Here is a 17,092-nt window from a genome sequence, read left to right as displayed (position 1 = left end):
CCTATGGAGTCCCCAAGCCATCCCTCTCCCAAAGCACACACCACTGAGTCCAGCAGCTCACGTGCCATCAGCAAACCTTTGAGAATGATGTTGCTATGTTTGACATTTTTAGCTGGCTCTGTATCTCCATGACTGTGTTACAAGGCCCTGGAATCCCTGTTGGACATGCAGCAGCCTCAAACGTCTCCACATGCCCCCAGGTGTCACATCAGTCTCTCACCAAATGTATTCCTTCTTTTAATTCCAGATATTCTCCTGCTCAGACAACTAAAGCACTGAGAAACTGCACAGAAAAGAAACCATTTAAACATCCTCCAAAGTCTTGCAGAAACTGCAAAAATCCAGAGGGTATTTGAAACATTTCCAGTCTTCCCTGCCCCTCAAAATCAGCTGCCACCCAAACACTTCACTGCTTCAGCAGCCCCTGAAGTTGCAGGGAACTGAGCTGTGCTTTCAACATTTGCAGGAACTTCCTTCCATTGCCATAAACCCCCAGTACTAACATCCCTTCTTCTCCAGCAGGGAGGCTGGGATGAAATATTGGGACCACAGAATCCTGGGATGGGTTGGGTTGAAAGGGAGTTTACAAGCCATCCTTTTACTCCCATGCCAGGGCAGGGACCCCTCCCACTGTCCCAGGCTGCTCCCAGCCCTGCCCAGCCTGGCCTTGGGCACTGCCAGGGATGCAGGGGCAGCCCCAGCTGCTCTGGGCACCCTGTGCCAGGGCCTGCCCACCCTGCCAGGGAACTATTTCTTCTTAGAATCCAACCTAAATTTCTTCTTATTTAGTTTAAACCCATTCCCCCTCACAGAATAATAGGGTGAATTAGAGGATCCCATTCAGTGGTTCATCCCAGAGGAGCTCAGGGACCCTCAGCGGCTCCAAACTATCAAGCAAGCAGCAAACACAGGGGTACCCTCCCAGAGGGAGCAGTCCCTCAGAGGAGAGATTATCCAAAGCCAGGTGGTCTGGGCAGATGTGGGGAGCAGCCACCAGCCAGGGCTTGCCGCAGCTTCCACTCCTGAGCTTTAATCCTGGGGCTAATCCTTATTTTTAATCTGAATATTAATAGAATATTTATAAAATGCTGATCTGGACACAACAGCCCCTTGGTTTCCTGCAACTGTGGAGGAGCTTAAGGGTCTGTAGAAGCAGTGAAAATGTTCAGAACAACTGATGAAGGAAGTTCTGGACCCCAGGAGACCCTGCAATGGATTTCCCCGGAGAAAACCGTCTTTTAAACTTGGGAATAAAAATCTGAGACAACGGCACAGTGTTTTGTTTCTATGATCACTGGAGTAGTGACATCCCTGGAGAAGCACCTCAGGGACAGGACACCCCTGTGCCCCCACCCAGCAGGGAATTGCCCTCCCAGCCAGGGAAAAGAGAACAACCAACAGAGAAACAGGAAGGTGCCCCACTCACCTGGGTGTCCCTTCTCCCCCCCATTAGGGAAGGGACAGAGTTGGTACCTCCTGTGAGCAGGGAAGCCCAAGGCCAGCAATGATTTAGCACTTACCAGTCCCTGCTCCTATGCAGGTGATCCGTCCCATTTCCTCAGAAAAGGACAGGGCAGGATGCACCCCAGGGAAGCAGGAAATTACCATAAATATGTATATTTTGGCCCTGGGGCTTAAAAAATTCTGAATTAACCAAATGTTTGAATGGTTCTGGAGCTTTACATGTACCTCCACCTGCGCTCTCCTCACCCCTGCTGGTGGATATGAGGGGCCACGGTGGAATGGAAATAGGGAACAGCAGCGTCAAAATAAGATTTATTACTTAGAATCAAGATTTGGAAGAGACAGACATGTCAGGTAACAACAAAAAGAAAGGCTGGCTCCAGCTGCAGGGAGGGTGGCACCAAGAGGCTGATGGGCAGGGGAGGCTCCTGTGGCTCTGGTATCAAAAACAAGAGAAGGGTGAGAGCAGCCTGGGCTGGGAATGCAGGAGGAGCAAGGGAGGCCCATGGGTGCAGAGATTTTGGGGCCCAGATGTAACAGCAGGAGCAGCATTTTCCCACTTCTCAGGACAATGCTAACCCAGCTTTCTGAAAACCAGGTGAGTAGTCCTTAGATAAATGGTTACTCATGAGATTATTGCTATGAACTACTCTGTCCATCACCTCAGTCCCAGAGACAGCTGAAACCCACCGCCAGGGAACCCAGAGAAAGACACCCCCACTGCATCGGTTTAGATCATTGAAGGCACTTTAGAGTCTTAAAAATGGCTCCAATTACCCATTCATCTTTGGGAGGATTTTAGTCTTACATTTAAAATCAGCAGTGACTTGAGACTGTATTTAAATCTGGCAAGAAAATGTGGTCATTCTATGAGAAAAAGAGAGAGGTAAAAAGGGAAGTGACAAGCAGACTCATTCTCCAGTGCAGGATCCGGAGGTTTTTAACTTGATTTAAAATAGAATCTCACCTTTAAAAAGAACTGTGAGAAATTTAAATGGAACTGGATCTTCTCTTTCTTGTATGCATGCCTAGTTTATCACTTGGAAAATTGCTTAAATGACAATTAACTGTATGAAACAAAAAGCATTTGAAGGAGTGCCTCCTCCTCTTTCTCCTCCTCCCTCTTCTCCATCTGCTGCTCACGGAAACCTGGCTCACAACAGAAGGGAACAATTTGGAACAAAATCCTTTTCCCCCAAAATAATTCTCCTTTATTTTTTATTGCATAACATTTTTGTATTTCCAACTATAAATAAAAAAATGATTAGAAAGAAGTTACAAAATAGTGTTGAATGGACCAGAACAGCACAGAATTCCTCACACACGATAAATCATTTCCCATCTTCCTCTTCCTCCTCCTTGGCTGCGGCGGGGCCTTGCGCTTGGCACCGTAGCTGTGGGGGCCACGTGTCACTCACTGATGGTCTCATTTTCAGAATCTAAAAGAAAAAAATATGTATTTCACATCTAGGAAAACCCAAACCAAACCCAAAAAGGCCATGTGAGCTAGGGCACCTCAAGTGTGTGAGAGGTGCTGCTGCCAGAGCGTACTCCTGGTCCCACTCCCCGGAAACAGGGACAGAGATAGGCACTTGTGCTGAGAGCTCAGGTGTGTAAACCATTTCTTTTGGTGGCAGAACCTCAGCACCTCACAGGCTCCTCAGACCAGAGCTCTCACTCCTGTGGGGGGAGAGCCAGGCTCCCAGGAGGCAGAGATGGAAAGAGGCAGCAGACAGCCAGCGTTTGGCTCAGTTTGTTGGGAGGAGGGGAGATGGATGTGAGGCCGTGTGCGGGTGTCAGGGGAGGATGGGATTGCCCAGGCAGGTCGTGGCACCTGCAGGCTTGGCTCCCTTGTCCCATAGAAACGAGCCAAGCCTTGGATCACAGGATCACAGAATGGTTGGGTTGGAAGAGACCTCCCTGCAGCATCCCTGGGATGCCATGCCCCACGCCGGCAGGGATGGGATCCATCTGCTGCCACAGGAGCAGAGCACTGCTCTGTGGAAGGTGCTTGGACAGACACGAAGGGCACAGCAATGACAGGAGCAGGGTAAGAGGCAAGGGAGGTGCAGCAGCACAGGGTGTCCCCTCGTGTCCCCCAGCCAGCACCAGACGCCCACCACAGGCACTGGTCGCGCTGGGGACGTGCTGGGGGACATGCACCCCAGACAGGCTCCACAGACAGACAGACAGACAGACAGACAGACAGACAGACAGACACATGCAGGCTGCTGTGGAGGGGCAGCACAGATGGGTGTGACAAGCAGGCGGCTTCGGGAAGCGCTCAGAGCTCATGCAGGGAGTCCCTGGAGCAGAGGGGGAGGCAGGGGACACTGGGGACAGTGCACGGCACAGACACTGCCAGGATCTGGCACAGCTCCTGCTGGGTCTCTGTGGTCTGGGCTTTGTGTTTGCTAGATGCAATCCCAACTTTCTCCCTCCTGTATTGCCTGCTCTGCCTGTTCATGGCAAGAATTGACTTTTAAGGGAAGGAAGATCATGTCTTCCTCATAATTCTTCCCCGAGCTTCTGACTGTCAGCTCTGAAGATCTGCCTGGATCCACCCCAACATTTGTTCATGGTGGACAACCAGCATTTGGCATGGAGCTTCATCCAGGAAAATAGGACAAAATTAACTATTTCCAGGTAACTGGGAAAAAAGCATCTGGCAGCAGTGGGTCAGCCACAACACCCAGAACAGAGCCAGCTCCCCAGGCACTTTGCTCCTAAAACAAACCCCCACAGGTGCTCAGCCATGGGCAACCACCCCACTTCTTACTCCAGGCTCAGTCAGCCTGAGCTTTGCCAGGCTGGGTGGGCAGCAGTGCTGGAGAGGTCGGGGAGTGCAGTTACCCACGAGTTTCCTTGGTCACAGCAGAACTGTGGGAAAAGGCAGCCATGGCACACCCTGTAGTTGCTGCCTAACTAGGACAAAAATACTAGATTCAGTCTGTCTAGTCTGATAAACAAACTAGAAATGCTGAGGAACTTTTTACTTTATTTGCAAAGTCATTGAAAAAAACCACAAGTGTAAATACTTTTTGGGGCTATTTTATGTCAGACCTGAAGAATCCCCATTTGAAAAGGACTGGCAGCTGGTTATTTCCTTTTTTACAATGTGTCAGGCCCTTAAATGCCTCACAAAAACTGCAACAGGCCCAGAGAAGTCCCCTGAAGGGTGGCTGGAGAGGCTCTCCCCATGCCCAGCTCTTCAAAAATCTGAGTGTCATAGCTGGCACTCAAGTGATGCCTCAGAAATGAAAGGCAAAGTGTAGGGATGTGCTCCTTTCTGAGGGGAAAAAAACAATCCTAACTTTTCCCTCTGCCTTGTGACCACAACAATGTGCTCAATATTCATCATGCACTCATCTTGTTGCATGGAGAAATTAATCCAAGTGCTCCTTGCTCACCAGATTTGGAAAAACCAAGAGCTTCTCACAATAATTTCACTGTTTTAACAGATAGTTTATCAAATCATAGGGCATTGTCTATGAACAGCTTCTCCACAGTAACCACGTGAGCCTTAAAGCTTCCTGAGACTTTGTGTGTCAGACTGAAGGCTCGACCCATGCAGAGCCTAAACTCCGCATGAGAAAATTATTTAAAGGGAAAAGTTTGATAATCAAATATAGATGCAAGCATATGCAGAAACAGCCTTGATAGCACACAACTACCCCTGAGAAGGGAGAAGAGAGGATCACATCATTCCCAACAGCAGCCACCTCCTGGTCCGAGACTGACATCCACCTGGATCAGGTGTAAGTGATCGCTGTGCTCACACAGCCACTGCTCGCACAGTCAGCGGTGCAGCAGATCCAGACCACTCTGAGCAACAAATTCCTTCATAAAGCAGAATTTGTAGCCTGACAGCCCCTCAAATCTGTCTCATTACACTGCACTCCTGGCAGCAGCATGGTTGGGGCTGGAGTATCCCTGTCCTGTTGAATCTACAGGGATCATTCCACAGCCAGAACTGTTGCCCCTGCCAAAAGGTACACACATGAGTCACAGCACAATTCCCACCAGATCAACAAAATGGTTCATTTCTGGGGTATATAGACAGGAAACTGACTGTCAGGGATAAAATAATAGAGGTCAGCACATCAGACAATTCCACTGACCCTGAGTCTGCCCAAGCACCAGCCAGGTGCCCAACACCACGAACCACTGAGGTGCTCCACAAGGACTCAACCCATGATGAATGATCGTAGTCAGAAGTAACACACAATCGTGGTTTTGTTGTTTTATAAATTCAATCCCATATCAGACATTCATCCAGCCACGACAAGAAGAGTGTGAGCTCCCTGTCGAAAGCTCTGTAGAGAGACCAGGCCCACACTGCTCCACACGAATCACCCAAAATCAGGACAGAGGAGGGCAGAGGAAGAATTGGACAAGGCAAGGAAACCTTACTGCACATGACACACCGTCAGAAACTGCTTCATATGTGACTGTCTCTGAGCCAACAATTTCAACAGCATCCATGGAAAACTTGAGGGGAACTAGCTGGCAGCAAGGCAGAAAACAAGGCAAGCTTTTGCCATAATAGCTGCTATCTGATGATTAAACATGGATCTCACTCAAAAAGCCTTGAACCTTTTCCTTCATTGCAGTGGGGGTGGTAGGGGGAGTGGGGATGACAGGGAAAGCAATACTGACATCACATAAATTTTAGGAGGAGACTTCTTGTTACAATTCTCCAAAGCCAACTTCCAAGGCATATGTGAAGACAGATGTTTTTCCTGCTCAAACACACGCAAACCGAACAAAATCAACACAGACCCACAAAACATCCATGGGGCTTCTCTGGAAAAATTCTGTGTGTTCCCAGACTTGACAGTAATGCACTGGGATTATGAAAAAGGCTTGAAGGGAAAGAGCTACCATTGGCAAAGCCAAGTTAAACTAATGATTCAAAGTATTAGTGATTTCCTTCCACAAACACCAAACAGCTTCTTCCCTGGAGGAAGAAGATCATTTCAGGAATCCTGTCTCTTGGCACGCTGTTCCCAACACAAGTAACTCTGCAGGAGCACAGAGAATGCCACAGCTCACCCATTCAATCCCTTGTCTTGCCCTCAGCTAATGTCAAAGATTTCAGAGAAAAGTAGAAGGCACAAACAGAGCAGTGTAAAGATAGATATGGAGTAATGGCTAAATAATCACAGAGTCCCAGAATGGTTTGAGTTGGAAGGGACCTTAAAGTCCATCTCATCCCACTCCTTGCCCTGGGCAGTGACACCTTCCACTATCCCAGGTTGCTACAAGCCCCATCCAACATGGTGTTGGACAGGATCCTTTCTAGGGATCCAGGGGCAGCCACAGCTGCTCTGGACAACATTTCCTCTTTAAATGAACTTCTCAAAGAATTTTTTTTTGTTTTTTAAAGGAATTTTAAAAAGATTCCCTCTTTAAAGTTGTGAACAGGAGACCAGAGTTAAACAGGCAAACAATCTGCAAGGGCCAGTGCTGCATCATTCTTTTGAGTGAAATCTGTTCCAGGGAGGTTGGATCCAGATTTGCAAAAGAGCCTTAAACCACTGCAGTGTTTCTCCCTGCCATCTGCAGTGCCCAGCCTTGCATCCCAGATGGCAGATGAGCATTGCCAATGGCAGCAGCTCCTCTCCATGTCCAGTCTTAGTCCAAGCAAGTTGGGAATGCAGTGGGAAAGCAGGATGTGGTCATGCATTAAGATACTCCATCACCACATAAGGCAATCAGAAGGCCAAATGAAAGGTGCACAGGCAAACTTCAACTATTTTCCTAACTTCCCAAACTGAAAACTGCAAAACTTTCCCACTGCTGGGTGGGTGACTATGGGGGTTAAACATTTTTTCAAGATTTGTATTAAATTTCTATAACTGAAAGACTGAAAATCAGAGGATCTGTGAGCTCCCTCATTGAAACCTGGTATCTGAAGCTGAGCCTCTGTGCTGACTTCCCACACGTCCCTGCAGCACAGTGCTGGCTGGGAATGTTGGGTGATGGCAGAGCTACAGGACATGCAGGACTGGAACCAGCAAGGCCAGGAATTCTACCAGCAGGTTTGACCCATTTGCTGCATGTTGAAGCAATACTCAGTCAGGAATAAAACAAGTTCAGTTCTGGGATCTGTAGGGGATCTTTTTAGGTGCAGTATGGACCCCTCAGCTCTGTCTTACTCTTGGCTCACCTTTTGCTCAAGAAGTCACTCCATTTATTTAATCTCATGTCATTTGCTTAATTGCCACCTAAGTCAAAGCACCCTGTGACACAATCCTCACAGCCAAGGGCAAAAAAACCATGGCTTGAAGTGAACAGCCAGAAGAGCTGCAGCCAAGAGGGCCATCAGGAAATTAAAAACCACGAGTACAACAATGCCAGCAACACATTCTGAGCTCCTGCTTGGCCCCAGTGCAACAGGCAGGTGCACACCCCCCAAGGCCCTGGAAGGTGCATCCATGCCCTGCTCCCCAGCCGCCCCGCCTCTCCCGGGAGCACAGCCATGCAACGCAGCCACCGTGGGGCAGACGGGCGCCAGCGTGGACCAGAGACTTCCCAACCAACAGCACAGACAGCAAAGCCACACGGAGACAGAAGCAGGAGTGCCACACCTGCATGCCCTTCTCTCATTTCTCCTGCAGCCTCACCCAACGATGGTGACTGCCAAGAGGGTGCTGGCAACAGGACTGAGTTCCTCACACTGAAATGATGACAGGATCCTTCAGAAGGGCTTCCCTAGTGTTTGCAGCTCAGGAGAGAGTTCATGGGTCTCTTTCCCACCTACCAAGCTGAGCATCCTCATGAGCAGCACCAGCAGCCCCGAGGGAGCCATGTGCTCAAAGGAAGCAGCTGAGGCTGCAGCCCCTCTGCTCTGCAGAGCCCAGCCCCAGGATGGGCTCAGGGCTCAGTGCCCCAAGGTGCCAGCACACACCCCGGGCACTGCTGTGGGGAGCACCCAACAACTGCTGGAGGCACCACATCTGCTCCTGCTACACAGTCCAGGGACAAGAATGAGTCTGGAAAACAAACACAGAATTACCTGGAACAGCTGGAAATTGACACTGCTCTATGTTTTAGGAAAACACGGGGTTTTTCACACCATTTTCAAGCACAAAATGTTTATTTTTCTTTTTAATCTATACAATTTCTTGGGGCTTTTAGTGCCACTGACTTTGTCAGTATACAAGGGATGGACTATACAGGCAATAGCAACATGAACTGTAGGATTCAGTGTGAGCTGAAGGGAACCCGGTGTGAGAACATATTTTCCATGTTTGCTCATGAAGCATACCGACATTAATCTAAAAAACCCAAACAAATAAAAGATACATGGTACAGAGAACAGAAATCTCTTACTGCAGTAAGTATTTTGCCCAGGCAGAAGACTCTGCATAATTGTCTATAAAATTCAATTCTAACTGAATTGATGGAATAATATATTCAAAGGGTACAAACAAAGTAATTTAGACAGGTATAATGCTTGAAGTACAATAGAACTATACAATTCACAGCTTGGCAGCACAGGACATCTCTGCCCCTCAGCAGAGGGCTACAAAATGTCGTTGTGGGGCCTTTGGGTGCGGCCACACCTGGGTCCTGTGCCTGTAATGCTGCCCGTAGTGCTCAGGGAAGGAAGGAGACTTACCATGGCAAACCAGCTCTAGTGGTTACCTTGTGCCTTTACACTAAGTGCAGGTGGAGGCTCTATGCACAGTAAAATAGGAAAAAAGCAACTTTCGAACAGAAGAGAGGTGTCCGTGCCACCTGGAGCGCAAACTTGGGTAAAAACAAAGATAAATATATAAATAAATAAAAAAAAATCCAAACAGAAGGCAGTGAGACACCAAATTTGAAGTGTCAGATATGAAAAAGAACAGCTTCACATTTTTATTCTGTTTTAGCATGAACACAGCTGGCACACCAAGGAGCAGACATCGCCCTCAAGCACAGTGGCCGTGCTCCGCTCCCACGGGGCTCACAGCCACCTGCAGATACGGTCTGCTAGAATCAACAGCTCCATTAGTTGTCCTCACTTATGGAACATGCATGAGCTTGTGATTTAACTAAATTATAAAAGCACAACATAGGGAAAGGAAATGAAATCCAGTGTGCTGCTGATCCAGAGGAAAACAGCATTTGCTGCCCATTACAGAATTAAGTCGTCATCTACAATGACTTTACCACAGGCTGGGGAGGAGAACGGAGAGCGCTGCCTGAAGCTGCTTCCCTGTCCTTGTATACACCTTCCCCTTAGATCACTCTGTAAATGCTCCTACATTACAATGTACACTTCACTACCCCTTGTACAAACACCAACAATTTTACGATCAGTGCATCAAACAAGCATGTCAAACAAACGTCACCTCACAATTCTTATTTCTAAAAGCTTCAGAAGTGAAAATTCAACCCGTGAATAAAAACAAAGCATTTACAGCAGAATGAAATTGATAAGGAACATCAACTGTAAACCTGCAATATCTTCGCAAATAAAAAGACCTCCAACTCACAAGCAGATTGTAAATAAAATACACCTTTCAAATAATTGTACATCTCTTTCCAGCTGGGACTGGAAAGCTGAGATTCAAGGCACTGAACTCCTCCAGGGTTAGTACAATTTGCTAATTATCAATTCAAGTACAATGATGTTAAGGATCACAAGTGTGAAACGGAACACAAGGAATAAAGTGTCTTCAGCAATGGGACAGAAGCAGGTATTGCCGTGACAACAAATGATCTGTGGTGACGCCGCCTCACAGTGATTGCTGATGCAGTGTATGGCTGTGCCCCGGGCCCCACCTCATCCCACACAGACCACAGCATGTACAGAGCAAACACTCCAACGTGACGGCATCAAAACCATCGGGACCCAGGGCAGGGTCACCCACAGCAAGGCCACCCACTGACAGGGTCGCCCGTGTCAAGGTCCCCATGGCACAGTCTCAGTGGGAGGGTCACTGTGGCAGGGTCCCCGTGGCAGAGTCCCCATGGCAGGGTCCCCATGGCAGGGTCCCCGTGGCAGGGTCCCCGTGGCAGGGTCCCCGTGGCACCCGGGCGCTGCAGCGGCACCGGGTACATGCGCAGGCAGGTCCGGCCCAGCGGCGAGAAGCGCACGATGCCGGGCCTTTGGACCAGCCCTGGCTGCGCCACCGGGCCCGGCCACGGCACTCCGTACACGGGCGAGGGGAACACGGCTCCATACTGACAGAGAGGCATCACGTACGGCGGCACCGCGCCGGCCAGGGTGGGCCCTGGCACGGGCACTGGCAGGGACGGCGCAGCTCCAGGAGCTAATCCTGTGGGCATGGGGCAAGCCACTGGAACGGGGCACTTGCTCCCCAGTCCTGTCCTTACCGAACTTACCTACAAAAAGAGAAACACAAGAAGTGTTGCTACAGGGCACTGCTCTCTCCATGCCAGCAGCGTCCCAGCCAAACGCCGGGCCCTGGGCAGCTGCGGGCACAGGCTCAGGGGTGCCACGGTGTCCTTGGGGCTTTCTTTTGGGCTCATTTCTTTTTTCCTTTTATACTTTTGTTGGGGGATTGGGGTTTTTTTGTTTGTTTTTTAAAGACAGAATATTTGGAATTTAATAGAAAAGGCTGATATGAGGCAGAGGGGAAAGTTACCTCAATATAACCTCATTGTTTAAAAAGACAGGAAGCATCATTAAACAAGTGAAAATTAACACCCTCGCATGTCCAAAGGAACTCAATGTTAACTTGTGCATGAAAGTAAATAAACTTCACTAAATGCAGAATTAACCCAAATCCCATGATCTACCAGCCAGCCTCAAAAGAACTTTAAAAATTCCAGCCCTTATTTCTGTACAAAATTGTTTCACCCAGCCACAGGGAGCTGAGGGTGGCGCGGGTGGCAAGAGACCTCTCACGGAGGCTCGCTGCCTGGCGCTGCTGCTGGTCATGCCAGGTGAGGCAAAGCCAGTGAGGACACAGCAGGGCTGCTCTGCCTCATGGGCTGCCAGGACCAATTCCAGACGATTGTCTAAAATTCTATTAACATACACTTCAATTATTCAGCTTTGGCATGCGAGGCGCAGAGAAAGAGCTCTCCTCCCTCAATATGGGATGGTAGATCTTCCCAAATTACACACTCCATCCTGCATGACACCATGGGAACTGCTGCTACCCCAAATGACTGCAGCATTTCATTACATTTTTCATGTCACAGAATTTACAGGTCCCTGCCAGGGCTCCCACCAGGCCATCTATTTATGGCATAAGGAAAAAAGGGTGTTATTTAATTCTTGGAGTCTCCCATCAATGTGATATTTCACATTCAATTGATAAAACTGGTGTGAAGGTGAAATTTCAGCAGAAAAAATGAATATATGTTTAAGGTTGTGTGGGATGCTTACTCCATGCTTGTGATTTTAATTTCTCTTCTCAATTAACAATAAAAATTGCAATGTCCACCAGGATGTCCTACTTTGGGGCATTAACCTCTGTTCTAAGGGCAATTTTAGAAAAATACAGAACTACTTGATGCTCTCCTTCACTTCCCTTCTCTCATTCTCACCTGAAACCTGAATCTGATAGTGAATGTTAAACTGAAGGAGATGCTTCAGGATCATGAATTTAACACCAATAATTTTAAAAACCTCACCAAAATTAACAGAAATCAAAGAACAAGAAACAGAGTGTTGAAGATTGCATGCAAGATGTTTTCCATTACCATCTATACACATTACCTTGTCAAGTGAGCAGTTTGCCTTACCTCTCTCTTTGAATGACCACATTCACACCTTCCTCGGGAGGGGACCTCTGCTGATAACAGGCTATTGAATATCAGCGCATGACTGATAAGAACTATAACATCCCATTGTGAGATGCTCCGCCCAGAGGGAGGAGCCAAGCATTGCTACCCCGATACACTCTGAGATTCTGGAACACCAGCACGGTTTTTCTCCACGAGATTCCCCAGAGGAACAGCAGCTGCCTCTTCCTCCACTGGATCTCCAGAGGAAAGAATACATCCTTCTCTACAGAACCCCCTTGCTCCAACAGAACCACACCTGATACTTCAGAGGACTGCAGCCACATTTTCAATCGGACTGCCACCAACACCCTGACCCACAGGGTGTCAGGTTGGGTTCTGACTCTGTCAGTGTTGTTCCAGTGGACTGCATTGTTTATTTTATTCTTTTTATTTCTTCCCTATTAAAGAACTGTTATTTCCTGCTCCCATATTTTTGCCTGAGAGCCCCTTAATTTAAAATTACAGCAATTCGGAGGGGTGGGGAGGGTTTACATTCTCCATTTCAGGGGAGGCTCCTGCCTTCCTTAGCAGACTCCTGTCTTTCCAAACCAAAACACAGAGGAATTTTAAGACCTGCAGACTTCCGTATGCTGTTATTAGATTATTGTTTTAGCATCCTCAAAATGGTGGTTTCCACTGAACTAAGCACCTGTGAGGAATGCCAACAGATGTTTGTGAAAATGCTGCATTTTGGACAATGCTCTCAGGCATGTGTGGGGCTGTTGGGGTGCCCTGTGCAGGGCCAGGAGTTGGACTGTACTAGCAAGAGATTACTCAGTGGCACTAAAAATGTGAGGTTACATTTTTGCCCTTTGTAAAATTAATTTGAAAAACCTTATTTTCAGCTCTTTTAAAGTCCTGAGAAATCTGACTCATTCCAGTTCTGAACTTTTTCCTTCTCAGCTGAATTCCTCAGTAAAGCAGTGGCTGCATTTAATGCTACAGATGTGTGACCAGAAAAAAATTGTCATGCCCCAAACCCAACATTACACATACACATTAAACCTGACAATGTCATGACAAACACATGTTAATGGTTTAACTTTGCTTCCTCTACCTTCCTCCTATGCTTCAAGTGAGCTAAATACACACTTTAAGAGCCATGGCACCTGGTTCTTGCATCTTTCCCTCGGTAGAAGCCTCTTGGGTATGGCCTTTTTTAACCATCACCTTTTTAACCAATTCTGATGACTCAACACTGATGGAGGCCCACACATCCCATCAATTCCTGCATGGAGGTGCTGACTGAAACATCAGAATTAACATATGCCAGAAAAGCAGCCCCAAAGCTGTGGATTTCCTAGCTCCAGGAAAGCCATAAGACTGCAAGTCCCTTTGCTGGTCCCGTTCAAAGGGCAGCAGATGGACATTCAGGCAGTGATGAAAGAGTTTGTGCATCGCTCTGCTGGGATCACAGCACAGTCCTGAACAGCACTGGCTCAGCATCTCAAACCAGCCAGGCTGATGTGGGATGACAGCCAGGGATGCCCCTGTGCTGCACAGTGCTGTGTCCATGGTCAGGGGTTCACCTGAGGGGGAGCCCGAGCTGCCGGGGGTGACGGTCCCCAGCACAGCTGAGAGCCCCCCTGGGCTCCTGTCACACCTGCCTGGGCAGCTCCAGCCCTCACAGCATCCCCAAGGGCCTCCCTGTGCTCAGGGCCCCAGACCCACAGGCAGTCCTGAGGGTGGGGTCTCAGGAGAGCAGGGTGCCATGTGTCATATGTGTAGGAAGGGAAGCTCTTCCCCTCTACATCTCCACTAGGCTCCTCTGCTGAAGCCATGAACTCACTGAGCCAAGAGAGACAGCGGCACCTTCACCTGCCACCCTCACACCTCTGCTCGTGCCACCTCCTCACCTGCACGCACCCAACTCTCCCTGCACCGACAAACCTCTGCTCTGAGCACCTGCACAGGTCCCTGCAGGTACCAGCCACCAGCTCCTGCTTCCCCCACACCTGCCTTCTCCTGGCAGTTTTTCCTTTGTGGCTGTTTATTCCCCTTCCCCCAAATAATCACACAAACTCATTTAGAAAACAAGAATAATACATACACAGAGAACAACATACCAGAAAACAATGGTAAAAATGGAAAAACTTCACAAGACAAAGACTAGGGTAGTTCAAATACCCCAAATCTGTTGTTTGGACTTGTTATAATTTTTCCTGTGCTCTTCCAGGCAAACCTCAAAGTGCTACTACCCCCAGGGATACTTACAGCTCCAGTACTGTCAAACTACACAACCAAGCACTGGGTGTGACATACCAACACCATAAATACTTCTGGGTTTATATCAGAATGGAGGAAACCAGGTAATTCTGTTGTGAAAGCTGACCACAACTATCACAACCCATTTGAAAAGGCAGGATTTAGACAGTTTTTCTTTTGCTGGCTACCCCATTAGCATCAGTGTTTTCCTTCTGTGCGGACCAGCTATTGCTGAAACAAAACTGAGTCACAGGGCAGAGTCAGAGCTGGCCGCCAACATGAGCTGGTAAGGATGATAGAAGAGATGGATATCTCTTTTATCACTTCTGCCCAGTTTGTTGAAACCCCAAAGCTTTTAGGCACTCCTGAAGAGATGTGTGTGTGCTTTTCCAATTCCCTGGAAAACTATTCAGACCAAGGCAGTGTTGAATAGTTTCAAATACAGATTCATTTTTTTGTTATTTTCCCAATCCAACGGAGAGGGAAGACACAGGGAAGGGGCTATGGCTTGGTTTTGGCATCGTGGCCATGTCCAGCCCAGCTGCTCCCAGCAGCACACCCAAGCCCACGAGTCAGGAAATGCCAGCAGAGGTTCAGATGCTGCTGAAGATGTCCAAGCCCCCAGCTCCCATCACCCAGTGACACAGACCTGTGTGTCTTCAGAAACAACCTCACTATGCACTGGGAACATGTTTCAGCCTTTTTGGAGGTGATGTTTTTCCTGTAAAACCCGTGGAGCTACACACTGCATGGAGAATAGAAAACATTTTTGGCAAGCCCGTCATTCTCAGGCATCTCCAAATAGTGTCTTTAAGTACACAATATTCAGTATTCTTTGCACAGAAGGCAGCTCATATTCCTAAACTTATTTCTTGACTAATGCTAACCAAAATTACCTGTAAAAGTGATTATTTCGTCATATCTTCACAAAGATCACATAGAGAAATCACTCGGGCAGTTTGACCTTGGTTCTAATATTTCCTACTGCATTTCAAACTGCTGCTTCTGAGAATCTACCTGCATTTCCATGTTTCATAAAACCATTTGAAAAGGTACATTTCAATGCTCCTGTGACACAATTGGATGAAGGCTTCTCCCCCTATGAAAGGTCTCCCCCAGATTTCTAATATGATCAACCAGGATTTGCAGGCAAATGGACTGGTAACTTCCATAGAAACAAAGCAGAATGTGAAGTTTTCCTTTACATGCCAATTACATTATTGCTGTCTACACTTCTGATGGCAGAGGATGAAAAGAAAACCACTCACTCCTATTTAACACACGACCAGTTTCTCTTCTATTTCCAGTCTTAAAGAGTACCTTTCACTTAGTTAAAAAATAATATATTTTATTCACAGCAAACAATTTGCTGCTAGTGGTAGAAGGAGTCTTGAGTAAAAAAGAGATAACTCAGGGAAGTGAGTCCTCTGTTCCAGGGGGAAAGAGAAGATTTTGAGTCAGCCACACAACTGCCAGTAGTGAACAGCAAGAGAAAATTTTAAAGTGAAAAATTTATTTTTCTATTTAAATGTATAGATAACATTCTGGGTTTTTTGTTTGTTTGTTTAATGTATTTTTCATTGTGGGACAACTCCCTTCACTTCTGCTCCTGTATGAAACCCTTTTGGGAAGCATTTCTCTTTACAATAATCCCCAGAGACAAGGCAGAAGCGAAGGTACAAATCCTGCCACCCCCAGCCCCTCATTTGTGACTATCACAAGGGACCACTTTTCCCAAAACAACAGCTTTTCCCAAAACTAAGCCCATGTGAGACAGCCCACCCTAACAACTCAGTACTAGTTTGTTTCAGTTAAAAATAAACCCACAAAAAGCATAAGAATCACCTTGTTTCCTACTTATCCAGCCTTTATTTCCAACATAAAACCTTATAACCTTCTCTGATGGGCTGGAAATCTGCTTAGTGCTCCTTATTCTTTTCTTGCAAAGGCATTTTTGATCAAAAGAGGCGACAAAAGATGGTGTTACCAGATGAACTGAAGAAGTACATCCTGAGCTTCAGATTCTCTCTCTCTTGGAAAGCTATTTTTTCCATCCTTTATGTGATTTCCCAAGTTCTTTTTGTCTTTCCAGTTGACTCAGCTGTGATTCACCACATGGCCATCTCCCCATGGAGCTCATCCCTCCGATACACACAGGTTACTTGTCCAGCTGTCCACACTAGGAGTTCTCTCATGCTGCTCCCTTCCTCCTCCTTTGGCTACTTCTCTCCAACACCATGCAGCCCTCTTCTCCCTCAACTTCAATTTCCCAGTTAGGGCCAATTTCAGAGGGTACAAACAGCAAAAAAATGCTCAACTCCCAAACCAACCCCTGTCAAACTCTTGTACATCATACCTGCCACCTGCAGCATCCTGTGCCATCTTAGTGGCCAAAACACTCAACAAAAAGTACACCAACAGTGTTTGCCATCTGCCCTTGCATCTCTGCTGCAGCCAGCATGATCCTTACAAGGACTTCATGCCCCAAACCACCCCAGGTCTCACCCACCCCAGGGCTCCAGCTGATGCCACTCCTCCACACAACAAGGAACAATGCAAAATGAAGAGCAGGGAATCCCAACCTCTCCATGCTCCTGGTAAATCACCTCCAAAAAACTTCAGTCAGCTCTGCTGATTCCCTGGAACAACTGCCATGGTTAAGAAAGAC

The 17,092-nt window shown here is 47.5% G+C and overlaps 1 protein-coding gene across 1 annotated transcript in view; it reads right to left on the bottom strand.

Annotated features, from left to right (window-relative positions):
* Nucleotides 1-2,649: 2,649 nt before the first annotated feature.
* The window catches only part of WNK2 (WNK lysine deficient protein kinase 2), a gene marked incomplete at its 5' end in the record, with an annotated part of 95,736 nt that continues 81,293 nt past the window's right edge, over nt 2,650-17,092 (bottom strand). The window contains 1 exon segment of the mRNA XM_031063513.1: nt 2,650-2,903. Coding sequence (XP_030919373.1) covers nt 2,796-2,903 — 108 coding nt within the window.

Source organism: Geospiza fortis, unplaced genomic scaffold (assembly GCF_000277835.1).
Source record: "Geospiza fortis unplaced genomic scaffold, GeoFor_1.0 scaffold394, whole genome shotgun sequence".
Lineage (NCBI taxonomy): Eukaryota > Metazoa > Chordata > Aves > Passeriformes > Thraupidae > Geospiza > Geospiza fortis.
This window is presented reverse-complemented; position numbering and strand designations above follow the sequence as displayed.